The following is a 27,928-nucleotide window of genomic DNA, read 5'->3' as shown; positions in this document are numbered from 1 at the left end:
GACCGGGGACGCGGCATGGCGCTGCGGCGGGGCGGCGGCGGGGCGCCGGGACGGCTGCTCTTGCTGCTGGGAGCCGCGTGCCTGATCCCGCCGAGCGCGCAGGTGAGGCGGCTGGCGCGCTGCCCCGCCACTTGCAGCTGTACCAAGGAGTCCATCATCTGCGTGGGCTCCTCCTGGGTGCCCAGGATCGTGCCGGGCGACATCAGCTCCCTGTGAGTGAGTGGGACCCCGGCAGCCCCTGCCCCGTCCTGCCCCACCCGGCGCCTGCCGTCGCCCGGGAGTTGCCTCTGGCGCCGGGACAGCGCGACCCTGACCCCACTTCCCGGCCCCTTCCTTTGCGTTTGGGTTGGGGCGCGCGGTGGGACGTGGGTTGGAGTCTCGGGCCCCGGGGAGTATGAGGGGAACCCGAGATCCAGAGTCTGGGAAGCCAGACAAGTCCCTGGGGCAGTGTTTCTCAAAGTCTGGCCCGCGGGCCACCTGCATCAGATCCACCTGGGGGGGCTTGTGCCAATGCAGATTCCGGGGCCCGCACCGAATGATGCAGGGTCCGAGAGCGGAGCCTTGGAGTCTGCGTTTGGCCTCCCCAGGTGATTCTGAGGTGCATTAAAGTTTGAGAGGATGTGTGTTGGGGGTGGGAAGGTTGTGTGGGGGGCTTGTGTATGCAGCCGAGCATGACTGGAGCGCTTGCAGAGGAATGAGGCCTCACCGTCCCTCCTGAGGTCTGGGGCTGTGGTTTACACGGTGCCCTCCTCTGGACCTGTCCACACTGCAGGTGGGGCAGTACCTGGGAGAAGGCATGTCACCTCTAGAAGTGGAGATGCCGCCGCATGTGGCCCGGAAGAGGGAAGCACAGAGGACCTGGCGGAGCATTGGGGAATGTGGGCATCCAGCCCAGAGGGCAAGTGCTGGGAGTCAGCCGGACTCCTTGCCCTGAGCTCATAAGGGCTTCTTGCCCCCCTCCTCACCGCGTGTTGTGCTGGCTGCTTATTCAGTGCTGGAGGAACGGACAGGAAAGGGCTTCCCATTATTGGTCCACCTGCTCAGGGGCTTTCAGCCTGGCCTCACACAGCCACTCAAACCACATGGCCAGCTCTCATAATGGCTGGGGAAGGGGCTACTGGGCAATATCTTCACTGCCGGGAAATGTTTCCTGCTGAAATGACTCCCACATCCAGGCCAAGGTGCTGGGTGATGCCCACTCCATCGTAGAGGCAGGGATTCCCATGGGGCAGCAGGGGGTTGCTCTCACTTGCTCTTGTGCTCCACTTCCACGTCTCCACCCCAGGCAAGGCGCTGGGGCCTGGACCCAGGAGTGAAGGGCTTCCTGTTTGCATTTATAGGCAGTCAGGACAGTCTGGCTGAGCAGAAACAGAGGGCCTGTTTGACGCCTAATATTGCTAAGTCGGGTGACATGGAGCATTCCAGAAATGAGAATTCCCCTGGTTAAATCCCTTAGACCAGCAGCTGCTTAACGGATCTGCATATTAACTGAAATAATTCTGAAATGATGTATTGAGGTCCTACTGCGGCCAGAAAGGATAGGGGCCCTGGTGGCTAAAATAGTCAGGTTCCTTGTTCTGATTGGCCGTTAACTCTGGCAGATGGCGTGGCCTCCCACCACACATTCAAGTTCAGGTGTCTCTGGGTTGTTTCCCAAGGCTCTCACGGTGCATTTAATCAGAAGTGCTCTGAGCGACTTTCAGAGATGTGCTCCCAAGGGGAACACTTAATCCTACCCTTGAGTTTCGTCGGCCAACACTAATGCTGTGTCTACACAAACAATCATGGGCAGAGGTGAAGGAATTATCCATCTTCAGCTAGGGCCTCCTGTAGTTAAGAAAAGGAAGTGAGGGGTTATTGATGTAAACCGGCTGAGATGATGTCTATGCAAGGAGCTAGACTGATTGTAACGGTTTCTGTTATTCAGTCCAGTTTTCCTATTGATCCAGTTCATTGGAAAATGGCTGGACTCATCTTGTTCTTACTCCTGAGAAGACCCTGGCCAACCATTTGAAGCCTCATTCCTGAGTGGAGGAGTTTAAAGCACAGGTAGAGGATAAGGCTTCTCGTCCATCTTGCCCGGCACTTCCTCAAAGCAACCTAGTCCTTGTTTTGTTCCTCTCTTGCCCGTAGGAGCCTGGTAAATGGAACGTTCTCGGAAATCAAGGACCGAATGTTTTCTCATCTGCCTTCCCTGCAGCTGCTGTGAGTATGGGAAGTCCTCTCTGGAAATGGCGGTCCTGGAGGTGCGGTCCTGGGAAGAGCCGTCTCTGTCTCTTGGGTATCAGTCCTTCCCAAGATACCCAAGCTCCACAAGTAAACTGTGGCTGGCTCTTAGTGTTTACTTGCCCTGTTGTGTCCCCACTGAGCTGAGTCCCCAGTGTGCAGTGTCCTTTCCTTCTTTCAGCACATGTTTTCCTCAAGGGCTTTATTTATTTATTTATTTTAACATCTTTATTGGCGTATAATTGCTTTACATTGTTGTGTTAGTTTCTGCTTTATAACAAAATGAATCAGCTCTATGTATACATATATCCCCATATCCCCTCCCTCTTGCGTCTCCCTCCTACCCTCCCTATCTCACCCCTCTAGGTGGACACAAAGCACCAAGCTGATCTCCCTGTGCTATTCGCTGTTTCCCACTAGCCATCTATTTTTCATTGGGTAGTGTATATATGTCAATGCCACTCTCTCACTTCTTCCCAGCTTACCCTTTCCCCTCCCCGTGTCCTCAAGTCCATTCTCTACATCTGCATCTTTATTCCTGTCAAGGACTTTACTGTAGATGCCATCGCCCATATCCAGCAACTGGGGACATGATTACATTGAATTATGACCTGAATTTCACCTAAACGTACCATTTCCCAAACACCTCACTTTAAAAGAGAACCTCCATTTTTAACCTCTAAATGTTATTATGGAAATAGGAGCTCTCAGGTCATATTTACTGAGACCCGTAGGGAAGAAAGGTGAAATAATGGGGGTGACCAGAAAATCTGGCCAAAGAGAATCCACTTGCCATTGTCCATCAGTGTCTGAGTCAGGTTGCACACCGAATGGGCCAGTTTTACACTGAGAAGAGCCCGTGTTTGCCCACGGATCAGAACATAACAAAAGAAACAGAAATGGCTTCACTCTGTGACTCAAATTTTACACTTCTGCATTGAAACCTAATGTCTCTTCTTTTCAGATTGCTGAATTCTAACTCATTCACAGTCATCCGGGATGATGCTTTTGCTGGACTGTTTCATCTTGAATACCTGTAAGTTTTGTGCTTTGTCTATTTGCTGAGCGTTTGGTATGTCAGTGAAATGGCTGTATTGCTTTCCAAGCTGGGACAGCATCTCTTAGAGAGCTTAAGGGTGGAGAAGATTCAGAAAACCCCATTCTGTTTTCAGCGCTGACCTTTTATAGTTTACTTGTGTATAAACATGCTGAGACAGGAGGAGGTTGGAGCCAAAGAGGGGGAAAGGAAACAAAGAAGGAAAGATATTCACTCATTCTCTGCTGACATTTAATTTGTCATGTCATAAGCACAATTGGAAATTATATTGGATATTTTTACCTCTCAAAGCTAGACATGGATTTGCTGATCAGCCAGAAATGAAGCTGAAGGATTCTGAGGGTTACATACTTTTAAGAAAGTCTCCCTGTTTGGGGATACAGCTTCACGTTTTTAGTTTACCTGTCCTATATCCCGTTTGCAGTGTCTCCTGTGAGCTGCAGCTGAGGGTCTAATTTTGTTTTTTCTCCTTTAAAATAAAGGTTATTTTTCCCTTTTCAGTTGTGCATTTTCCCCCCGCAGCAATGCCTGGCTCTGATTTCTGCCTCTTCACACTTTCAGGTCATCTCTTTTCCCCTTAAGTTCTTCCACCCTTGTCTTCTGTCACTTTGTAATAATATTAATCCTGCTATCAGATGGGATTTCCTTACCTAGCATTCAGGGGCATTTTTTAAATCCGTGTCTCTGCTTTCTTATCTGAGGTTAACAGGTAGATGTTGGAATTCTAAGTACATCCTGGGTCTAAGAAAGCTCTCTGCTGATTTCCTATCCTCAGGAAAGATGTCTCTGGAGAAAGTCTTTCTTCAGAGGATACATAATACGGGTACTCTCATAATACTTGATAGTCTATGTAACCTGGGAAGAGTGGTCAGGCTGAAGTGCTAGGCCAACTAGGTTCTATCAGAGCACATCAACAGCCGATGGAGGCGGTGAACAAAGAACTATCCATTCTCTCTTTCAAGCAGTACATCTTCCTGTCAAGGTTACTGTGAGGAGGAAGTTCGCTTCTCAGCTTATACTGAAGTCTATTACTGAATAGACCCCGATTTAAAAAAGAAAAAAAAAAAAACAGGCACCGGATCATTCTCAGTCTACGAATCAAGAACTGTTTCACTAACGAAAAACATCATGTTGCAAAGTCTCCCTTGGACCATCTCATCAGAGACTTTCTTACATTTGAAGAAATGTGATGCCGTAAACGAAAATTTAGTTCTCTGTGGCCCTAGGGAATAGTCCTAGTGCATTCACTTCATGTATTTCCCATTTTAAAGCGTGGCTGGAGTTATTACTGCAAGGTCCTGTGTGCAAGCCCTAAGACATCTTAGCACAGAGAAAGAAGTGTGGCCCATGCTCAACTTCCTTATACTTTCTATTTCCAAGTAGCCTAGAGATCTTGAGAATATCCTTGCCTTGTCACCCACTTGTTCAGAGATGACACTGTGTAGGACATGATGAACTCAAGCTTGCCGGAAGCCAAGCTTAATGGAATTCTCCCTGGGCAAAGACTTTAATATGAAGAGGCAAAACAATGGGCTCCCCTCAAGGGGCAATGATGTTAACAGAAGTATTATAGCCAGGCACTGTGAAATGTAAGAAGGTTGGAGGGGGGAAGATGTCTGGAAGTGTTCCAGTCTTGCGGAATTTGAGAATATCTTGCCTTTGTGTAGGGCTTTCTTCTCCTTTCCCGCCCAAGATGTTTTTACCCATGCTGCCAATCCTGACTTTGAAGACTTCCAGGCTGCTTCTGGAAGGAGTGCAAAGCACGCTTGTGTGGTGGCACTCTTGCACACACACCCAGCTCCCACTTGGAATCTGGTCTAGCTGACCGAGCCTTTGGAGATGAATTTCTGAAATTTATAAATGCTTTTAGATTTCATTCTGAAAGCATCCCAGTATCGTTTTTTCAAGATATTAAGCAGAGAAAATTCAGTTTAATTATATGGCTGTTCTCCTTAGGTTCATTGAAGGGAACAAAATAGAAACCATTTCAAGAAACGCCTTCCGTGGCCTTCGTGACCTGACTCACCTGTAAGTCCTGTGAAAAGTGTTGTAAGCCCTATTTAATGTGTGGAGTGAGGGTCACTTCCCAGTGCCTCTCTCTTTCTTGACTGTTTTCTACATATTGTGATAGCTTCTGAAGGAAACTCATTGCCAGATTGCCCGAGCAGTTTCTGTATTGTCGATCAGACACCAGCCCATTGTGATCACTCACACACTCGGCTTTCTTATCTTCTCCGTCCTTCCGAATTGCCGTTATGGTCCATATGACTGCATGTGACAGGAGCGCTCTGAGCTGGGAGTGAGGGACGAGGTGGGAAGGAATGGAACATGTATCATACACCTACTCTGTGCCAGGCCCTGGGCTGAGTGCTCACTAAGCCTTCTCTTCTTTATATTTCACCATAATCTGTGAGTCCCCATTGTACAGATTTGGGAACTGAGGCTTACCTGACTCATTGAAGAATGTTGAATGGAGGATCAACATTAGGGTGAAGTAGAATAGAGACGTTTTTGTGGTTCCTTTAATTTGGATGCAAATAGCTTTTCTTTTTTTTATGTTGGATTAATCTGTGGTTTAAGCTAAGCTCTCTGGGTTCTTTAATAGCTTTCTGGAGGAAAAAATTAAATTGATTTGAATTGGCATATCAAATAAAGCAAGCACACACACTTAGCAAATTTAGAAAACTGGAAGAATAGTGCCTGTGCTTATGAAAATGCGAACATCGTCATTGTCTTGGCAGGAGCAATTTATTAACCGTTTGCACGCTAGAAACTTTGTGTTGGAGTAGGATAACGTCGGATAACATATCCCGTCTCCATAGTCAGCTTATCTGTGGTAAAAAGACAATTGGGGAAGTTAGAGGGCTTTGAGTAGGGGTATTAGGCAGGGTGGCAATACCTCCAGGGTGTGTAACCGAAACCGATACAACATCTAAGGAGATAATCATTCCCATCAGACCCTGATAGAGGCAAAGGTGTCTGTCAGGAGGCTCAGTAAGCACTTGATTCTGGAATGCTACCGATCGGAAGTCCTGCCTAAGTTACAGCTTGTAGAGTAAGGAGATGAGGGAGTGGAAATGGGAGTCTCTAAACATCTGGAGCAGCACAGCCGATCCTGGACAACATCAGACTCTTATTGGCATCATTCCTCCATGTTTTCTTTCCTATAAAAGTCTTGATTGTTTTTTCAGATTCAACCTAGATGCCAAATCCCCACGTTCTTGTAGGGGCGAAGACAATGGGCTTTGAGTCACAATAGACTCGAGTGCAAATCTCAAGGCCACCATTTGTTAGTATTACTTAGCCTTTTCCGAGCCTCACTTTTCTCATCCTTAAAAATGGGGATGGTTATACAGACCTCATAAGATTGCCGCACGTAGTGGGTTAGTGCTTGCTTGCAAATCATCCGGCCCATTATCCACGGTAAATGTTCAAGGTCTGGTTGGCGTTGTTATCATCATCATCGTCATCGTTCACAACAATAGCATCATTCCCTCCCTCCGCTAATGAAGAAGCCTCGGTTTTTTCCAGGGGCTGCTGAGTAGCCTTGGCAGTTTGGGTGGCTAGACAGGGTCTGCTAGGAAGACAACTGTGGGGGTCTGGAGAAGAACAGCTGTGGCAAGACAAATCCAGTTCCCAGAAGTCAGGAATGAAGGGCTTTGTTTTTGAGCAAAGGCTCTGGGCAGATTATACGCCTAAAGTAAAGCCCGTGTGACTGGTTGAGTTCGCCCAGATGTCAACTTTCATCGGACCAGTTGGCTCTGGGGCCTTGGTCTGAAAACAGATGTAAATATGCAGGTATTGTGCATATGTATTTGCATATCTTTGTGCATGTGGGCCCTTGGGTACATGGACTTCTATTCACGTGTGCACATAACTGTGTGTATATGCTTGCACATTTGCACGTACAACCATATGCTGTGTATCACCCATATGTGTGCAAGAGGCACCTCCTTGTCTGTGTGACATGCAGGGGGCACACACAGAGGGAACAAAGGAGTCCTTTGTTTGGGTCCAGAGCGCATCTGATGCATTAGAGGAGATGTAAGCCCATCCAGTGTGTGTTCCCATCCCACAGTCAAGCCTATGGGGCCCGCCTCCCCCCAGCTCTCCAGCTCATTTCCCTGAATGTGCCCACAACACTGGGCTCTCAGGGCGCCCCTGTGCACACCCAATTCACCCCATTACTGGGCCTTTCCCTTACATCCTTTCCCTTGCCCAGGATACGGTTTCTCCTGCCCATGATCTCCTGGAATCCACCTTTTCCTTCACAGCCCAGATTAAGTTCTGTCTTTTCCTTGGATTCCTGATCTCCCCTCCACACCTCTTGCAGCCCTCCTAGCTGATTCCACACAACCGGCACTTTGCTGTAGACACTGGCCATATTGGTTGGTGCCGTTTCACGGATGTTAGTTTCATCTCCCCAGCTGTGTTGAAAGCTCCCTGAGGGCAGGGCCCCTGCTGATCTTCCATTAGCTCTGCTCTTCCCCCAGGGTCTCACACAGGGCTAAGCCAGCAGGACATTCTTTCTGATTCACTGACTGACCAATGAGTTACTAAGCTGGGTTTTCCATATGTGCTCTACTGCAGGGCAAGTCTTATGACTTTTAAAGTTGACTCCTCTGGGCTGGAGATGTAGGTAGTAATAAAAACATTTAATACACTGTTGAAAGAATGAACTGATCCTCCCAGCCCACCCCATCCCCTTCTTTTTGTAAACTTCTAAGCAAGGAGAACACATCAGCTCTCTAAAGTTCACTCCTGTGCTTAAGGAAGTAACTATCTGGAAGTTGCTTGTTTTAAGTATCTGCTTTTTTACCTTTATGAACTTTTCCAACACCTGCAGACTCACATCCATAGGTAAAGAAACGTAGATCAGGTTTCAGAGCATTGAAGGAGCAGTGCCAATCTGTAACTAAAATCTAGGACATTTGTTTTCCAGCGGTCCCACAAAGCCCAAGGGACCAGTTGCTGTTAAGTAGTTTTAGAAATGAAGTACCATGAACTTGTACACAAAATGAAGTGGAAAGTGAGATGTTATGCGCGGAGTCTGGGCGGGGTAGGGGCAGGCAGTCCATCTAAATCATTCAGCTTTCCGAAATCTAAATTGAACACTTGGAACAGTTACTAAACATTCAGCTTTTTTTCTTTTGGCCTTGACCATTCCGTATATGCTTAGCACTTCAATCCAATGCGTTTCAATTCACTAAAAATGTTTAGCTAAACTAGTAACCTTTAATTAGCTAAAAATATTGTACTTTACTTTCCAGAAAAAGTGACTAGCAGCCAGAAAAAAAAATCAAAACTGTCTCCTTTTTAAATTTCAAGAAACAACTTCTAGAGAACGTTCAGTCTGATTACAGTCTGTAGTCTATAATCTACAGTCTGTAGTTACGATTTCAATCTGTTCGGCCTGTTTTCCAACATGTTTAAAATTGTACCAATAAATCATTTAGGAAAGGAAGGTAAAATAATACATGAAATTGTATGTTAATCCATTCGTGGTTAACTGGATGGGAAAAGACATAATTTAGAAACTATAGGTCTCCCTGTATTCCGTTGCTCTCACTCAGCAAGAATGTTTGGATTTAAAATGGGCACAAACTTTCTACCCTAGTTGATTCTGAGGAGGAGCACCCTTTCGTTCCTACTTCTGGGATGGGTCATTATGATGCTACAAAAGATTAATTTCATATATATTTTTAAAGCGGTTGGTGCTGAATTACCTACATGGGGATCATCATTTATATGTTTTGCTGTTTGTATACTCAAATGTATAAAAGAAAACAAAAGTCAGCATCAGTTGTTTGGCTGACTCACATTAGGGCATGACGCCTGGGAGAAATCAGACTTGATGTACGTCATTTCAACACCTCTCATCTTTCTACGTTAGCAGCCCAGCACCATGTACATTCGTCTTCAGCAGGATGATGACAGGGCACTGCATAATCCTGAATCATCAGGGAAAGCATTGATGATGTTTGTTCAAGTCTGCTTCCTGGAGATGGGGGGTAGATTAGGACATGTTAGAAAGATCTCCAACACTAAGAGCAAAAATACAAAATATGGTTTCTGGTCAACCTTAATTAATGAGAAAATGAAATTGATCACAATCAGTCATTCCCTAAACATTGTGGTTCACTGAGATTTTCTATTATCATTAGTGTTAGAGCTGAGATTCTTTATGTAAAAGAGTATTTACATAAAGTAGATACTATTTTTTAATAGTCACAAGTAATAAAATTCACTTAGATGCCCCATGAGGGAACTTCTTAGGATAAGACTGTACATCTATCTTTTTATCATTCTCATTTTAGTGCTTAAGTCATCCATTCAGAAAGACTTTACTGAGTACCCACTATGTGCCAGGCACTGTTCTAGATGAAAGGGATACAGATATGGACAGACAAAAATCTCTGTCCTCGTGTTGCTTATGTATAGGGAGAATGCAGAGTCAGTAAACAAATAGATGGATAATTAATATATATTGTATGCTAAGTGACAGTAGTGCAGTGGAGATCAACAGGGCATGGAAGGGAGTTGTGTAGAGATCAGGGAAGGTGGTGAAAGTGGAGGACAGACCTAAAGGAGGCGATGGATGAACCACACCTAGGGCGAGAGCGTCAGGCAGATGAACACCGAGTTCAGAGAACTTGAGCTGGGAGTGTGACTAGCCTGTGTGAGCAATAGCAAAGGAGCCGGTGTGGGTGATCTGAATCCTCAGAGACTCAGTCCCACAGGTAAGTGGGAACGGAGGTAACTAGACAATGGAGGGCCTTGGGTGCCATCAAAGGGACTTTGACTTTTATTCTGCGAAACGTGAGATGCCATCTGAGGATGATTAACGTGTATCAAGAGCTTAATCAGTGCTTGTTTTAAAAACAAAACAAACAACGGACGTTGTATGCTCCAGCATCTATAATGTTATCTTTGTATAACTAAACTCATTTCTTTATCTCAGTATCAATGACCAAAGCCAGAAATTGAACTACCTTTTGCTAAAGAGGTTTAGAACTCTGTTTTAAGTCACTTGCTTTATTTAAGGGACTTCAGAGGGATAGGACATGAAGATAATAACCACATTAAAATGTGACTTTTTTTTTCTAGTTCTTTGGCCAATAATCACATAAAAGCACTCCCGAGGGATGTCTTCAGTGATTTAGACTCTCTGATTGAACTGTAAGTAATGAAAATTAAGTTGATGTTGCTTGTCTTGAAATCCCCTCTCCCCCTATACTGCATTTTTTTAATGTTGTACCTAAAAATCTATGACAAAGTAGCAAATACTGGGAAACGGCATATAGTTTGTATTGTGTTAGCTTTGCCGTATACTTAGTAGCATTAGGCCAATGGTAATTTGGCGTGCTGGGTCCGGGGGCTTCCTTTCTCCCAGAGAGCAGTAGCGTATCCATCTGCGTTGTCTCCTAGTGCTTGTCACTCCTTGCTGGGCAAAGTTTAACAAGATCTTAAAGTTTCAATTGTGTTTGTCAAAACTATCTTCCTGTAATGTCCTGTTTTTGCTTGTGAGAACCTGTGCTGGGTGGTGTTCTTCTGTCACCTCTCCCCCATTTCCACCATGGCGTGGTGACAGTTTCAAGAGGATCTGGAAAAATGGTGCTGTGTCAACTCTGAGCACTCGCTGCGTGCTATACGGTTAAAATCATGGGCACTGAAGAGTGTTAAATAAAGTCAGTGGTACGTAAAAGACATCGGATGTATTAAATACAAAATTTTTTAAAAATTCCATTTGGGGGAGTTATTAAATATGTCAGGATATCAGGATTTCTGGAGTTTCATGTTAGGGCCAAAATATTTCCGACATGTCTGTTTCTCTGTGTCTGTGTTTGTTTTGTTTTTTAGAGATTTAAGGGGCAATAAGTTTGAATGTGACTGCAAAGCCAAGTGGTTGTATCTGTGGTTGAAGATGACAAATTCCACTGTTTCTGATGTCCTGTGTATCGGTCCACCAGAATATCAGGAAAAGAAGCTGAATGACGTGACCAGCTTTGACTACGAATGCACAACTACAGGTATTCAGAACCTCTATCATCCAAGTCTGATATTTAGAATAACCCTTTGTTTTTCTTTTAGACTGTCAACAGGGAGTGGGGAAACATGGGGGTAAAAGTTTTCTATCAAAATTATTTTAGGGGAAATTTAAGCATTCTCAAAGAAATGATTTGATGTGGCAAGGAAAATATCTCAACAGTTTGGAAGGATTTTTGTTAACTGCACTGGCTTTACTTTTGATTCTTTTTGATTCTTTACAAAATTCAAATTTGTCTAAAGTTTTTTTTTTTTTTTAAGCTCAAAGGTGAATTTGGCATGAGAACATTTTCAAAGCAGTCTAGGTTTCATATAAAGACAGTACAGAGACCTAAGTCACTGTTCTCTTGATTGAATACTATGAAATTTATAGGACATTTAACTAATAAATACCAGACTTTAAAATTGCTTTTGTAGTTCCATGTAAAATGAGATAGCTAGGCATCTAATCAATGGCAAAGTAGGAATATAAGTTAACAAGTAGTTATCAAAAGGAAAAATTCACATTGAGGAAAAAAATGTCAAGAAAGTTTGATTTTGTTTTCCTGAGTCTGCCTCAGGGTTTCAGTTTATATGTTTTCAGGTTATAAGATAAAACTAAAATACTAACTGCCTCAACTGTCATATCTTGTAGAGAGCCCAAGAATATCTCCATATGAAAGGCTTAGATGGAGTTTCTATAGCTTCTAAAAGCCAGATTTTAAAGGAGAGTGGATCAGTCCACAGTCTGAAACCTGCTTACCGGACTTATAAAAATAAACACTTAGGCTGAAAGTTGGTATCTACAAAGCCTCAAGTCATGTCAGTAGGAGCAGCAGAAAAGAGAACTCAGAGAATAGTTATGGAAACTCAAAAGACAAAAAAACTCTAAGAACAAAATATCACATTTAGGCTAGTCCTACTGCTATCCCCCGATCTAATAAACAAACTCAAAAGTAAAAATTACTTCTAGATATCTTTGTAAATAAGGGACCTGACAAGTTCTGTTCTTTGCTGAGAGGAAACCTGAAGTCTTATGGAAATGCCCTTGTCTTTCATCACTGAACAGGGACTTATTCAGCTGTGTAATTGGCAGGTGCCCTTTAGCCAGCTGAGGCCACTGGGGGGTTATTTATTGTATTGTAGAGCAGTGCAGTCTATCAGAGGTCACGGTCAGTGACGTTTGCACCAAAAGGTGGCATTCAAGGCCATGCCGTATGAAATGTGAAACCCCAGCTCGCTGGGGTGCCTCTCTGCCTCTTCTCATTTTTCTGGAGAGTTCTCTAAACCCCATGCTGAAGAGAGCAGCTTTTCCATTGTTCTCTTCACTCCCGGCCCTAGTGTGTGACAACGTTGCCAATCTCAGAGAGAAATGGCTTGGACTATAGAGGGCCTTGGAAACTAGGAATCTGTCCTAAACCCAGAATCTATGGGGCAGCATGAGCCCCTTAACACATTTGGGGGCATTCTCTTAGACATATTTATCTTTGCTAACAAGCTTTTTGCTAAAATTTAGGAAGTCCGCCCCCCCACCCCCGCCTGGAAACAGGGAGAAGATGATTCTGTCTTTGCTCCTGTTTTATCCCTTTAAGGCTCATGAACAGATGAGCTCTCACCCACGGTGTCTTCCATCACGAAAAAATCGTGCCACCAAGTTGTGACCCCCTCCCCCCAAATATAGTCCCTGCCTTGTAAGAACTAGGTCGATAAAGTATGAGTTTTGGGGGTTCCTATCTTCTGGCTCAGATCAAGCCTCACACGCTGGTGCTCTATTTAAGGCCAGGGAGGAGATAGGTGAGGATGGATGGAAGTTGGAAAGTCAAGTCTAAGACTCATGGTACCATGACTACATCCTCACTCGAGTTTGGGGAAGAAGCACATTTTCTGAGTGCACTGTTTTCCTCTTAGCTCGGGGTTTTAGCAAAGGAGTAAATTCTTCCGGCAGATGTCTCACCTTGTTCTTCCCAGGGAGAGGAGGGTACATTACCATCCTGTTCCTCAGCACAGGGGTGTAATTAACACCACAAAGCCACCCCTGGCCGGTTTCAGCTCTGCAGCGTCATCAGTCCCTCCATAAGCCTCTGCTTCAAGTCTATTTTTAACCACCTCAAAAATCCCTGTTACCTACTCATAATTCCCCATGTTAGGTGGATAATTCACTAAATTCCTCAGAGGGTGTGAATTTTGCATCCTAATTGTCCCGTTAGTTTCCCTATTTCAGGGCTGATGAAAATGCAGAGAGAAATAATGCATTAATGTGCAGTTTCTCTCCCAATAGGATCAGCATCATGTATAATTTATTTTCTGCAAGTGCTATAAATAGGTATGTAAAAATCTGTTGATTCCAGTGGGAGCAAGGCCTAAATTGTAAGAGTCCCACTGACATCATGAACTTAATCCAATGTGAATGGAAGTGGAAGTGCTTTTTGCAGAGAAGGCCATTAATACTTTAACACCAGTAAATTGATGTCATATCAGCATGTGGATTGTTTGAGATCTTTCCACAATGAATGTGCTTTTGCCGTTTGTGAGAAATAACTTACGATGGTGATGGGGAAGATGTTTAAATTCCCCGAGTCCTCTCCTCCATTCACACAAACACACATTCATCAATCATATTGTTTCACCGGTTTTTTCCCTTCTTCCTTCTTTCTCTTCTCCTCCTTTTTTTTGGACAGGAGCGGCGAAGGGGGAGAAGGAGTGTCCTATTAAGAATTAGCTTTATAGCTCGAATGATTTAACAGTCTGTGCTGTGCCAGATAGCCAGTCTATAGAAAATATTATGAAACCAATGTTTGGGGGAAATCAATGAAAATAGAACCATGAAAGGCTAGATTTGTAAAATGCTCTCTATATTTTTTTAAAAATAAAATTAAAATTCTGGAATTTTTTTAAAATAAAAAACTGAAACTTTTGGGTCTGCACTTTAAACGGCCTGCATTTTTAAGCTCACAAGTGCTCGTGTTTCTGAGAATTCAGAGTGTAGTCAGGAAGCTCTGAACGCAAGCAGAGGGGGTTATAAAGCATCAGGAGTGTTGGGAACCTTGGGCAGACTGGGATGAGGCAAGGCAACCGGAGATGCTGGAGGAGGTTATAGACGTCTTGGTGGTAATTAGAAGAACGCAGCTGTATTCTCTGAGTCCTCTTCTACCTCCAGGAAAGAAAGCAGACCGTGACTGCTTCCATTTCCCTTTTCCCATTTACCAGCCTGTGAACACGGAAGCCTTTTGCAGCGTTTTCCGACTTCTACACTGGGGCCACCAGGGCCCACAGGAATGAACCAGGGGTTTTTCAGGTTTTAGTCTTTGACCAAGCAACGCTGGTGTTTTGGGGGACTTGGTAGAGGAGGGGGAACTAGGATCCGTGGTGACTCTTCCCTAAGTCTTCACGCAGGCAGCTTCACACTGTCACTGTTACGCACGTAGAACTCCTGAGGGATCACCGCAGCTCAGGCTGGGCGCTAACACTTAATCCTCACTCTCCTATTCGGCCTCTACAGCAACCTTGTGAAATAGCCGTTGCCCTCATTTTACTCCTGGGGAACCTGAGGCTCTTGCCCGAGCTCCTGGAGCTGCAAGTGCAGGCGGGGTAGAAACCAGTCTATCTCACCTGCCCCAGCTCTTCCAAAATGTTCCAGAACGGGGGGTACCTCCTCCACTCTTGCCGACTGTCCCCACTGTCCCTCGGCCACCTCTTGCTGTCGGGTGCAGAGGCAGCCTCCTCTTTGCTTCTCCCTCTTCTCCCTGTACCTGCAAGCATCCTTCATTCAGCCCCGTCCTCTCCCACCACAGTCAGGGGCGAGGCCGGCCCTCCCACACTCGCCAAGCCAGCAAGCATTTACTCAGCAGCTCCTGTCCACTGAGAACGAGAGGGGCCCCTCCAAAAGGTAGCATGTATCGAGCACGCACCTTGTGCAAAGCACTGTTCTACGTGAGTATGGATTCAACAGATGATGAAGAAACTGAGGCAGAGAGAGGTTGGGTAACTTCCCTAAGGTCACTCAGCAAAAAGGCAGAGTCAGTGCTCCGGCATTTTATCTTAGATGCCGTTAAAATGAACACTGTCCCCAAGAGATGGCCCAGTGGTGACCAGGACAGTGGAGGGGGACTGTCCTTGCTTGGATCTCAATTCCATATTTATCAGTCGCCTACCGTGTGCTGAGCCTGAGGTTGGCATGTCCATCACATTACCCAGTCTGTTCCTGCCATCGAGCCTGGATCATTGCCCGCATACTGCAGATGAGTAAACCGAGGCATTGTAAGGGGAGGTGCGCACGCAGCCCAGGGATTCAAACACAGGGAGTGGTTTCAGGTGGTCTGACTCCAGGCACAGCGCTCTTTCCAGTGCCTCACGCCGCCCTTACTCCTCAGCTTTACCTTCTGCCCGCTGACGGGCACCTGCTCTTCTGGCCCCGGCTCCACGCTTCCCACCTAACACTCGCTCAGCTGCTCTGCCCCCTTACTTGCCTCTAGTCCTTTTGCACGGGCCTTCCGTACTCACTACCTGGTACCTGCCCTTTTAATGCCTTTCTCAGTTGACTTTTTTCTCTTTTTTTTTTTTGCGGTACATGGGCCTCTCGCTGTTGTGGCCTCTCCCGTTGCGGAGCACAGGCTCCGGACGCGCAGGCTCAGCAGCCATGGCTCACGGGCCCAGCCACTCCGCGGCATGTGGGATCTTCCTGGACCGGGGCACGAACCCGTGTCCCCTGCATCGGCAGGCGGACTCTCAACCACTGCGCCACCAGGGAAGCCCTCAGTTGACATCTTTCATGAGGCTTCTGAGTCAATTATTTCTTGAGTGGCTGCTGTGGGCTTGTGTCATTGGAGCTCTGAGAAGTGTAGGACCTTCCTTCGGAAGCCCTTGGTTCAGGAGACACACCACGCTGGCTGTGTGTCCATGGCCGGGCATACACCCTCTCTGAGCTTCAGCTTCTGGCTCTAAGATCTCTCCCATTTCTTCAAATCTGACCCTGATGTCTCTATGTTGGAGACTAAATCCTAGTAAATAATAATATGTAAACAACATTGCCTGATTATGAGTCCAGCAAGTTAGGAAGGGTCCCTGATTGGACTGGTCAGGGCAGCTTTGCAAGAGGAGATGGGACTTCAGTGGGCATGGATAAGGACTGGGTGGGGGAAGAGGTGGGCAAAGCCAGGATTTTCTCATAGGAACTACTTTCCTAAGCCAGACGTCCACCCTCAATTTACCCTGGGTACTTTTAGCCTGCTAAGAAGCAGTGCACCCTGAAAGATCTCTGGCCAAAGAAATAACTTAAACTTTATTAGTATTTTGTTTTTTTAAAAAAACTTCTTTCTCCATTGTTTCTCTAGCTACTGCACACACTAACCATTCTTGCATCCGAGGGCATGCTAACCCTGTTTCTTGGTAAGACTGTACATTCCGTACCAAGATTTCACAGAGTGAGTCATCGTAGCCCAGGGAGCGACACAGATGATGGGTATCGACTTGCCACTAAGTGTAAGAGCAGAATGCGTGCTTAAATAGGATGGCGTCTATATTGCTGGAAAATCTAATAGATCTCCTGTAACTGCTCCCTGAGCTGCAGAGCAGTACCCAGATCCCAGGCACAGCCGTACTTAGCACTGCTACCAATCCAGTAAACACACCTAGGTTAACTTCCCCGCACAGTGGGCTTTATCAACCTCCAAGACCTCGTCAAAGAGTTTGGTTTGGTTTCCAAAACTGCGGTGTGCCCTTTGGGGAATTTACTTTTAGTTGTCTTTACTACCTGGACTATTCTGAGAGAGCTAAAAAGAACAGCATTCCCCAAAGGAATTTGACCACAGCAGCCCTTCTTCATAGAGTAAATTTCACCATAGTTTCAGGAATGTTGCCCTGCAGTATCCTTTCTGTCCTGTCTTTCTGAAAGCCAGGTCTCACCAAATTTGTTTAAAACTTTGAGATCCTCTAGCCAGACTCGTGAGCTATTTATCTCAAGGAAGCTGTATTAGAAGCTGTGCGTTCAGTCTGCTATTTCTGCACAAGCCAGAACTCTCTGGACTCATCCAGAGTGAAACATGCCATGATGTGTGTTGCTTCTCTCCCGCCCTCCCCCCTCCCCAGTCCTCTTTGGAACTGATGAGAGAAAGGATAGAAGGGGAATGGCGGTCCATAATGCCCACAGGAGAGCTCACGGAGACTTTTTTTTAAACACCCCTTCCCAGATTTTGTTGTTCATCAGACTCTGCCCTACCAGTCGGTTTCAGTGGATACGTTCAACTCCAAGAATGATGTGTACGTGGCCATCGCTCAGCCCAGCATGGAGAACTGCATGGTGCTGGAGTGGGACCACATCGAAATGAATTTCCGGAGCTATGACAATATTACAGGTGTGTTATGGCTTTGACTGGATGTACTGCCCTCACTTCAGCGTGGCCTAAAGCCCGGGAGAGGAGAAATGTTCTCTGTTATCCCGAGAGGGAGCTTGGCTCTCGGGCTTGGTTTGCTTTGGGAACACATTCCAGCCCACCCTCTTCCCTCCACCTTTTTCTGGACGTGGTCAGTTATTGGTGAGAGCAGAAACCTTAGGTGGTGATTCTGTTTATTGTTGGTGATCCTTTTGTAAAGGGAGAGGGTGATGGGGGCCTGTGGTGGGAAGCATTTTCCTGAAATGGTGAGAAGTCACTCCCAGAATCCCTTGATTTTGAGCAGTTATGACAGCCTCAGCCTGCAGGAGCGTTTTAGCAGCTAAATGAATTTTTTGATTTTTGTAAGCTCTTAACGAATATGCTAATGCACACGCACACACACACGTGCTCACGTACACATATGCACACACTCACGAACACACACACACTGTAGCTGTTTCTATTGCCCCCTTGTGAATTTTTTGATTTTTGTAAGCTCTTAACGAATATGCTAATGCACACGCACACACACACGTGCTCACGTACACATATGCACACACTCACGAACACACACACACTGTAGCTGTTTCTATTGCCCCCTTGTGAAGTTCTGGTGATCACTACTTCCTTTTAATAAGTACATACAAAATAAGCATAAGTGGCTTCCTAATTCAAGCCTTTGGGATAAGACTTAGAGCTTCATTTGGGGCCATGATTGAATCCCAGTGTCTTAGCGCTACTAGAAATGGACTGTCTACTTGCTTTTTAAATCAGTGGATAAAGTCAAAATAATCTTTCAAAGACTTCTCATTTATCAAAGTGCAATCTGATACTAATACTGACTTTACAGACAGCACCACGTGGCCTAACTCTTGCCCCATGTGAGGGTTTCCTTCAGTGATTCCTTCTCTGGTTCGAGCAGCGTCTTGCTGGGGTGGAGAGAAGCGTATCCAGGTAGCATTTCCAGATACGGAGGTTCTGGCCTTGCAGCAGGTGCGGGGATGCAGGGAGAGCATCGTTCACCCTCAGGGAGCAGAGCTGCTAATGAGGCTGATCTGGCAGCCCGGAGAGGTCTATGAGACGTAGATCCTGACGCTCCGACATGCCATCTGGCCTCCCAGTGCTGAGCCCACATTCCTGGGAGCAGCCCCGCTCGCTCCGAGCGCAGACTCAGCACAGAGCAGTGCAGGTGAACCTATGGAGGGGAGCCCAGGCCTCAGGACCCTAAAGCCGGTCCATGTTAGAGGAAACGAGGTGAGAGAGGAACTCACCACGGCATGGTTTTTTGCTTCCATCTTTTCTCTGACCTGGAAAGTCGGTGAGGGCTGAATGAGCAGGCCCCTCTGCCTTCTCTCCTCCCTCTCACACGAGGAGGTGGGAGCAGAGTGAAGCTGTGCTCTCGTGCAGGGAGTTCTGAGGCCAGTGCTTGTTGCCGGTGCTGGTTGTGGGCTTGCAGAGAGCCAGGTTCGGGTTAGTCTCGTTGGGGCTCATAACAGCTGTTTGAGGTGTTATTGCAGGTTCCCTGCCCGCAGGTAGAGGACAAGTGACCTCTCTTCAAGAGAGAGGAGGCATATGAACTATAAAGAGCTCAGGTTTTGAAAACCTACGAACATGGATTCTACTCCTGACTCTGCCATGTGCTAGGAAGTAGCTGTGGCCTTTGAGCCTCTGTTTTCTCATCGGTGAAATGGGCAGGAGATGTACCTCCCATGGATGTTGTGAGAATTGGGTGAGTGCCAGGCACAGAGAAGGCAGTTCTTTCTTTTTTTTTAAGTGTTTCCTCTTTCTCTCTCTTTTTTTTTTTAATTTATTTATTTTAGGCTGCGTTCAGCCTTCATTGCTGCGCGTGGGCTTTCTCTAGTTGCGGAGAGCTGGGGCTACTCTTCGTTGCTGTGCATGGGCTTCTCATTGCGGTGGCTTCTCTTGTTGTGGAGCATGGGCTCTAGAGAACAGGCTCAGTAGTTTTGGCACGTGGGTTTAATTGCTCTGCGGCATGTGGGATCTTCCCAGACCAGGGCTCGAACCCATGTCTCCTGCATTGGCAAGCAGATTCTTAACCACTGCACCACCAGGGAAGTCCCAAGCAGGCAGTTCTTAATGCTGGCTTCCTCCTTACCTTTCCAAAAGAAGAGATGTAGGCTCAGGCATGTTGAATCACTCCACTGTTACTTCCAAGGCAGAGCCCGGGACCTGTCACTGCTGCATCCCACCCTTTCCTTCTCCCAGGTTGACCTTGGTAGGAGGGGACAGCATTGCCCTCCACCTGCCCTTCCTACATACAGCAGCTGGTCACACCCCTAGGTTCATCAAGTCATTCATTCATTTTTTTTACTGGTTCCCAAAGATTTCTTGAGTGCTTACTCTGAGCCAGGCCCAGTCTAGGTGCTGGGGCCGTAGCAGTGAACAAGTCACAAGAAAACCTCCACCCTCAAGGAGGCTGTGTTATAATGGGAGAGAGAGAGACAATCAAATAAGACAAATAATTGTAATACGTACAACACATTAGATGGCAGCATGCTAAGAAGGGAAAAGGTGGCAGGGAGGAAAGATTTGAAGTGTTGGCATGAGAGGACTGAAATTTTAGATAGAGTGTCTGGGAGAGGCCTCATTAAGAAGGTGTTTGAATAAAACTTGCGGGACATGAGGACTTGATGCACATGGAGGGTGGGAACAGCGGGGAGAACGTTCCAGACAGGGAAGAGTGAGTGCAGCAGTCCAGAGGCAGGAGGGTATTTTTCCTGTTGGATGAACAGGCAGGTGGCTGGTTTGGCTTGGACAGAATGATCCAGGGGCAGTTGTAGGAGATGAAGTCAGAGAGGTAAGAGGGCTGATCGTGGGGGCCTTGCAGGTCCTATGAAGGACTTGGACTTTTGCCTTTGTGCAGAGGTCAGCCAGGCTGCATAGAAGATGCAGGTGCCTGCTACAGAATGCTGGGTTGTGTCCAGCTGCTGGGCTGAGAGTAGTCCGTGTGTGGGGAGGGGACCAAAGTGGGATCAGAGCAAGTAGTTGAGAGGCTATTGCAAGGATTCAGGCAAGTGTTAATGGCCTGGACCCAGCGGAGGCCACAGAGCTGCAGGTAGGAAGTGGTCAGTGAGAGCAGAGTGGGTGTGGCCAGAGCCAGGGCTGGAGCTTACTGGTTTCCAGGGATCCCTTGGCCTCTGAATGTTGAAGTCTGAATCTTCTGAGAGGTGGGCAGCTGGACATGCAGCCCACTGGGATCCTCTTCACAGCCAAGCCCAAGAAGTGAGCTACAAAATTGTGTTCGTTAAGTTTATGGACTCCAACGTCACACTGGTTTTTCATAAATCTGTCTCTAGATCTTTCTAGCTGGTGACCTTGGCCAAGTTTTAATTTCCATGAGCCCCTTTCATCTGCAAAGTGGGAATTCCATCTGTAAAATGGTATCATCATAGTATTGGGCCCGTGGGAATTTAACTGGGTAGCTTATATAACACTCAGCATGGGGCCTGGCGTATAGTAAGTTCTCAACAAGTGTTGGGATATCAGTTGCGGATAAAAAATAGATATTTGATTATTATTCCTTGCTACCACCGCTAGGCAAATCCACCAGGTTTGGATATTTTACTCTTCTTAATTCATGAAAGCACACAGATTTCGTACATCAGGGTCCCAACACACATTTCCGAATACATATTGCCAAATTCCTGTCACATTGATTTCTGATCACATCTTACAATTCAACCACCTCTCTTTTGTTTCTCCCTTCACCTGGGTTTCCAGGCTCAAATGCAGCCTCCTACAGGAAGCATTTCTTGATGACCGGATTGGAATGAAGTCTGCCTTCTCTGCTCCCTTATTGCATGAATTTCCATTAAACACAAATCTCATCACATAATTTTTCACTTAGAGGAAGGCAACTCACATTTACATACTCAGTGATTTATAAGCTGTTTCTTTCATCAGCTACACAACCTCATAATGTGTACTTATTGTCTCTATTTTATAGTGAAAAAAAAAAATAGGAGCAGCCCTCCTTCTCCCATAGACCCTAATTCTTTGACTTCAATAAAATTGTCTCCACAACTTTCAAAAGCATAGGAGTGCCAGGGCCAGCAGAGCATGGCCTGAGGGAGGCTGGGAAAGAGGGTGGTTACAGAAGTAGGGGCCTTGCTCGCTCTGTGGAGGAAAGAGTGTGGCTTGCTGGAATTCAGCCTGGTGTGAAGGAAGGCCCTGCAGCTCACACGGGCTGGGCAGATGACAAATGGATGAGCAAGGGCACAGCCCCAGAACCACTTGCCTCGAACAAGACCAAGGTAAACGTGGACCGTTCTCTCCTCGTGGGGCTGTGCATGCCTCATTTATCATCTCGTTTGATCCCAGGGTGATCCCAGAGTCAGCAAGAGCTGGGCAGGATTTTCTCCATCCATGGCCGGCAAGTCTGGGGCTCCGAGGAATGAGAGGGACACATGCTTCCCGCTCTGTGGCCCTGCTGGGCATTGTGCAAAAGGGACATCCATCCTCTAGTGAGAGAGCGAGACCCAGGGTCATGAGCCGCCCCCCCGCCACCGCCAGGTTTTGCTCCTTTTTCTCTCTACATCTCTTCTCAGCTCTCCTGCTTTTGGTTCATTTTGTTTGCCTTTTGATTTCTGCCCACTAAGTATGTTGCAGCATCTCTCTTCCTAGATTAAAACACATATTCACACACACACACACACACACCCACACACACACACACACACACGAGGATTTCTGCTGCTGCTGACAACTCCATAAGCTACAACTCCACAGGCTACACCTGGAAAGAGGATGCTTTAGGGAGCATCTCCAAGAAAGGAATTCTTTCTCACACGGCCCCTCGGCTGAGACCAGGATAGCTGCAGGATGCTTCTGGGTAGAAGGGACCTCCGTAGCCAGGGACTCAGGAGGACCATGCACCTCAGTTAGTGCTGTCAGGGGGGAATCAGTGCAGTTTCTGAGGAGCAGTTTGGTAGTTGAAACCCAGAAGCCTTAACAATGTGCACAGTGTCTACCCCGCAATCTCTCCATTGAAGAGCACTGCCAGGTGGTTTTCAAACACAGATTTCTCTACAGGGAAGCCTATTACTTACAATAATGAAAAACTGGAAATAAGTGCAATGTCCAGCAGTAGGGGATTAAATAAAATATGGTGCCTCCATGCAATGGAATACCAGGTAGTGTTAAAAAATCCAGTTGTAGAAGACGCAATAACATGGGAAAATGTTCACAACATAGTGGTCAAGGGAAAAAAGCAGATTATAAAAAATCCATGTACACTAAAAGCCCAGATCTATTTTTAAAAGGCACATTTGGATATGTGCAGAGATTGGCAATTAAAGAAATATATCAAGATATTAAGTGTTATTTCAGCATTTGCAGTTCAAGTGATTTTGATTTTCTTCTTTGTACTTTTTGCTACATTGGTGGTAGAGTGTAGACTGGAGCCAGACTACCTGGATTTGGATCCCAGGCTCCATCACATTGCAGCTGTGTGAGCTTGTATAAGTTACTTAGCTTCTCTGTGCCTTTATAAAACGGGGTACAAAATTAAGTGTATGCTAAGTATATAATAAGCATGTAAAGTGCTTAGTATAGTGCCTTTATGTGTTACCTATTATTATTTTCAGAATTTGCTCTGATGAACATTAAAAACCTTTATACTCAGAAAAAATGCAATAATTAGTTTTAAACAAAGGAAAGGGACCAGATTCTTGCAGGAAAGCCAAAGCAGTGGAAGAGAAAAGTAAATACCACCTGAAAATCCACCAACCGTCTGCCCCCAATGTTAATACTGAGGACAGAAATTGGGTAATTATCCTTGTAATTTACAGACCAAATTCACTTTGGTCCAAACTGCCTAGAAAATTAGGGGAAAGAAATAACTTTTAATTGAATGACCTCGATGGTGAGCCAATAATACTCTTTGAGATGTGGGTGGTCTTATTGCTGTCTGGCTGGAACGGTGTGGGCAGGGGGTCTGGGTGCAGATAGGGAGAAGGTGATGGGAGGTGACCCAGACAGGGCAGTCACGACTGAAAATGTTCCCCTTTTCCTGCAAAGTTCTGGTTTGGTGCCGCCTGAGCTAGATCATTCAGATCATGGCTCGTGATCTCAATTGCCTCAATGATCCAATAATGAGAGCGACTAGTTATTGATCGCTTCCTGTGTGTGCAAGCTCTGTACTAAAAACCCTGACCGTGAAATTTCTCAGGTAGTCTTTACAGCGGCTGTGTAAGGTCAGGGCTGGCAGCATCCTTAGTCTCATCTGGTAGGGGAGGAGCCTGAGCACAGGGAGTTGAGGGAACTGCCACAGGGTCAGAAAGCTTATGAGGTGCTGGGCCGCGTGGTCTAGAGTCACAAGGTTTAACACTGGTCTGTTCTGCCTCCACTCAGCTTCAGAAATCAGAAAAGGTCAAACGTCCTCAAGAGCTCTCATTACATTTTTTTTTTTCCTGCCTCTAAGTCCTGACTCCTAGCTTTTTACCCCCCAAGAGAAGAAACCCGTTTAAATGCCTCATTCTCCCCTGTGGAGTCGGGAATAGCATGCAGACAATTCGTCTTAGTGAATTTCCTGAATTATACACCTGCCTCCAAAGATGCCAGAGGCCTAGGTTACCAACACTTACCTATTTCGATGGAGGTACTTTTAAAACTATTTGTTTTAATTGTGGGGAAATATACATAACATAACATTGACCGTCTTAACTGTGTTTGTGGGTGGTTCAATAAATGCATCAATCCCCAGAGCTCTCTCATCTTGAAAAACTGAAACTCGGTACCCATTAAACTGTAATTCCCCATTCTCCCCTCCTCTCAGACCCTGGCAACCACCCTTCTGCTTTCTATCTCTATGAATCTGACACCTCTAGGTACCTCATATGAGTGGAATCATATGCTATGTGTCTTTTTGTGACTGTTTATATCACTTAACATAATGTCTTCAACATTCATCCATGACACAGCATGTGTCGGAATTTCCTTCCTTTTTAAGGTGTAACAATAATCCATTGTGTGTATAAACCACATTTTGTTTATCCATTCATCCATCAGTGGACACTTGGGTTGTTTCCACCTTTTGGCTATTGTGAATAATGCTGCTATGAACACGGCGTACGCATATCTCTTCAAAACCCTGCTTTCAGTTCTTTGGGTACAGACCCAGAAGTGGAATTGCTGGATCATATGGGAATTCTTTGTTAAATTTTCTGATGAATCGCCATACTGTTTCCCACAGTGGCTGAACATGTTATATTTCTCACCAGCAGTTCATAAGGGTTCCAGTTTCACTGTGGATGGGCATTTTTTTTTTTATTTACCTAAAGATTTTATTATTGTTTTGTACCAATTAGATTTACATAAAGATTTATCCTTTTCATTCTCTTGATTAAACGCAAAAATATTCTGATTGTTTAATATATTATTATTCAATACAGTTAATTTACCTAAAGAAATTTTTGTTATATATAGTTTAGATTTACATAAATAAATATTTACTCTGTTCGTTGTTCTTTGTTATTTCTTTTTTTTTGTTGTTATTTCTTTTTAAAAAAAAAAAGAACTATAGTTGATTTACAATATTGTGTTAGTTTCAGGTGTACAGCAAAGTGATTCCGTTTTATATATATATGTGTGTGTGTGTGTATATATATATTTCAGATTATTTTCCATTATAGATTATTACAAGGTATTGGATATAGTTCCCTGTGCCATGCACTACGTCCTTGTTGTTTATCTGTTTTATATGTAGTAGTGTGTATCTGTTAACCCCATACTCCTGATTTATCCACCCCCTTTCCCCTTTGGTAACCATAAGTTTACTTTCTATGTCTGTGAGTCTGTTTCTGTTTTATAAATAAGTTCACTTGTTTTATTTTTAGATTCCACATATAAGTGGGATCATATAATATTTGTCTTTCTCTGACTCTGGACGAGTGTTTCTCACGGTGGCTGCCCTAACCCCATCTCCCCGCTTCTGGAGCGCAGGTCAGTCCATCGTGGGCTGTAAGGCCATCCTCATCGACGACCAGGTCTTTGTGGTGGTGGCCCAGCTCTTCGGCGGCTCCCACATTTACAGATACGACGAGAGCTGGACCAAGTTTGTCAAATTCCAGGACATAGAAGTCTCTCGCATTTCCAAGCCCAACGACATCGAGCTGTTTCAGATCGAGGACGAGACGTTCTTTGTCATCGCAGACAGCTCCAAAGCCGGTCTGTCGACCGTGTATAAATGGAACAGCAAAGGATTCTACTCGTACCAGTCTCTGCACGAGTGGTTCAGGGACACGGACGCCGAGTTTGTTGAAATAGACGGCAAATCACACCTGATCCTCTCCAGCCGCTCCCAGGTCCCCATCATCCTCCAGTGGAATAAAAGCTCTAAGAAGTTTGTCCCCCACAGCGACATCCCCAACATGGAGGATGTGCTGGCCGTGAAGAGCTTCCGGATGCAGAACGCCCTCTACCTTTCCCTCACCCGCTTCATCGGGGACTCGAGGGTCATGAGGTGGAATAGTAAGCAGTTTGTGGAGGTCCAGGCTCTCCCATCCCGGGGGGCCATGACCCTGCAGCCCTTTTCTTTTAAAGAGAATCACTACCTGGCCCTGGGGAGTGACTATACGTTCTCCCAGATATACCAGTGGGATAAAGAGAAGCAGCTCTTCAAAAAATTTAAAGAGATCTATGTGCAGGCGCCTCGTTCCTTCACAGCCGTCTCCACTGACAGGAGAGATTTCTTTTTTGCATCCAGTTTCAAAGGGAAGACAAAGATTTTTGAACACATAGTTGTTGACTTAAGTTTGTGAAGCTGTGATTGGTGAATTTAAAAGACGTGTAGCTTCAGCTGTCACGGGAGAGGACCGAGGGGAAAAAAGAATCCAGGTTCACAGGTCTGAAATTACAAATGCACTGGGGAAGTAGTTAGAAGTTTTCAAACTTTTAGAACTCATATTTCAATCAGGGATTGCATTTATTGGCTAACTGCATGACATGTCCATTCTCCCACTTAAAAACACATCTGAAAGCCTGTAATTACTGAGAAAACGGTACAACGTTAAGTCTTACCATCTAAGGAAACAATGCGCCTTTTTTTTCTTTTTAATGAGGAAGGAGAAAATCGGATAAGATGGGACAGCTCTTACAATGAAATAAAAACAAAAAAAGACCAAACACACTATGGGCCCTTCTCATTCCATTTTAGCAATCTAGTGGGTAAGAACGCTTAAAGCCAAAGTCAGCTGAAAAGATTTGCTGATGATTAGTTTAAAAATCTGATAACACTCAGCAATGCTATTTTGAGCCTTCCCTGTTTCCTGAATCCCCCCTAATAGCAGAGCCTTGACTGTTTCATTGGCTCATATAGATGGATGTTCATCACGGGTGTGTTAACAAAATAACGTTTAGCATTGCTTCCTCTGCTACAGAAAAAATATTCTGCTGACACGTGTATTGGTCCATCACAGGCTGTGGACCCAGGAGTGAGACAAAGAAGTTTCCCCCTCTTCTTGGGGTTCAGAGATGACCCGCATGGTGGCCAGAGCAATTGTGCTTGTTTGATGCTCTCCATGACTCATCTGCTTCTCTGGACCCATCCTTCGAGTTTGTGGGTAACCAGCAGACAGGCCAAAGACTGAATGGTGCTTTTTATTCTGTCCTTTAGAGCAATAGAACAGGTATTTTCATCTGTTGAGCATTTGGTAGAATTTTTGAAGTAAGGCATTGTGGAGTCAGAGAGGGCTTTTTTATACAAGTCTTGATGTTCTTTGAAACCTAGAGATGATTCTGTGATGGATGGAATGTCCTATAAATATCAATTAAGTTCATCTTGTTTAATGTATCATTTAAAGCTTATGTCTCCTTATTGATTTTCATTTTGGATGATCTGTCCGTTGGTGAAAGTGGGGTGTGAAAGTCCCCTACTATGATTGTGTTGCTGTCGATTTCCCCTTTTATGGCTGTTAGCATTTGCCTTATGTATTGAGGTGCTCCTATGTTGGGTGCATAAGTATTTACAATTGTTATATCTTCTTCTTGGATCGATCCCTTGATCATTATGTAGTGTCCTTCTTTGTCTCTTCTAATAGTCTTTATTTTAAAGTCTATTTTGTCTGATATGAGAATTGCTACTCCAGCTTTCTTTTGGTTTCCATTTGCATGGAATATATTTTACCATCCCCTCACTTTCAGTCTGTATGTGTCTCTAGGTCTGAAGTGGGCCTCTTGTAGACAGCAAGTATATGGGTCTTGTTTTTGTATCTATTCAGCCAGTCTGTGTCTT

At 45.4% G+C, this 27,928-nt stretch overlaps 1 protein-coding gene across 2 annotated transcripts; it reads left to right on the top strand.

The window, feature by feature from the left end:
• On the top strand, window positions 1-26,905 carry LGI2 (leucine rich repeat LGI family member 2; the record flags this gene model as incomplete). Of its 2 annotated transcripts, XM_079920483.1 has the most annotated exons (8): window positions 1-212; window positions 2,134-2,205; window positions 3,191-3,262; window positions 5,240-5,311; window positions 10,391-10,462; window positions 11,144-11,313; window positions 17,494-17,658; window positions 25,639-26,905. In XM_079920483.1, 8 exons carry the CDS (start codon window positions 16-18, stop codon window positions 26,454-26,456), a joined length of 1,638 nt encoding a protein of 545 aa, XP_079776609.1. In that variant the 3' UTR covers window positions 26,457-26,905. The 2 variants fall into 2 exon arrangements, with proteins under 2 accessions (XP_079776609.1, XP_079776608.1); XM_079920482.1 differs by lacking the exon at window positions 17,494-17,658 and having other exon boundaries at window positions 16-212.
• Window positions 26,906-27,928: the final 1,023 nt, after the last annotated feature.

The sequence above is a fragment of the Stenella coeruleoalba genome (assembly GCF_951394435.1).
Source record: "Stenella coeruleoalba genome assembly, chromosome: 4".
NCBI lineage: Eukaryota > Metazoa > Chordata > Mammalia > Artiodactyla > Delphinidae > Stenella > Stenella coeruleoalba.
This window is presented reverse-complemented; position numbering and strand designations above follow the sequence as displayed.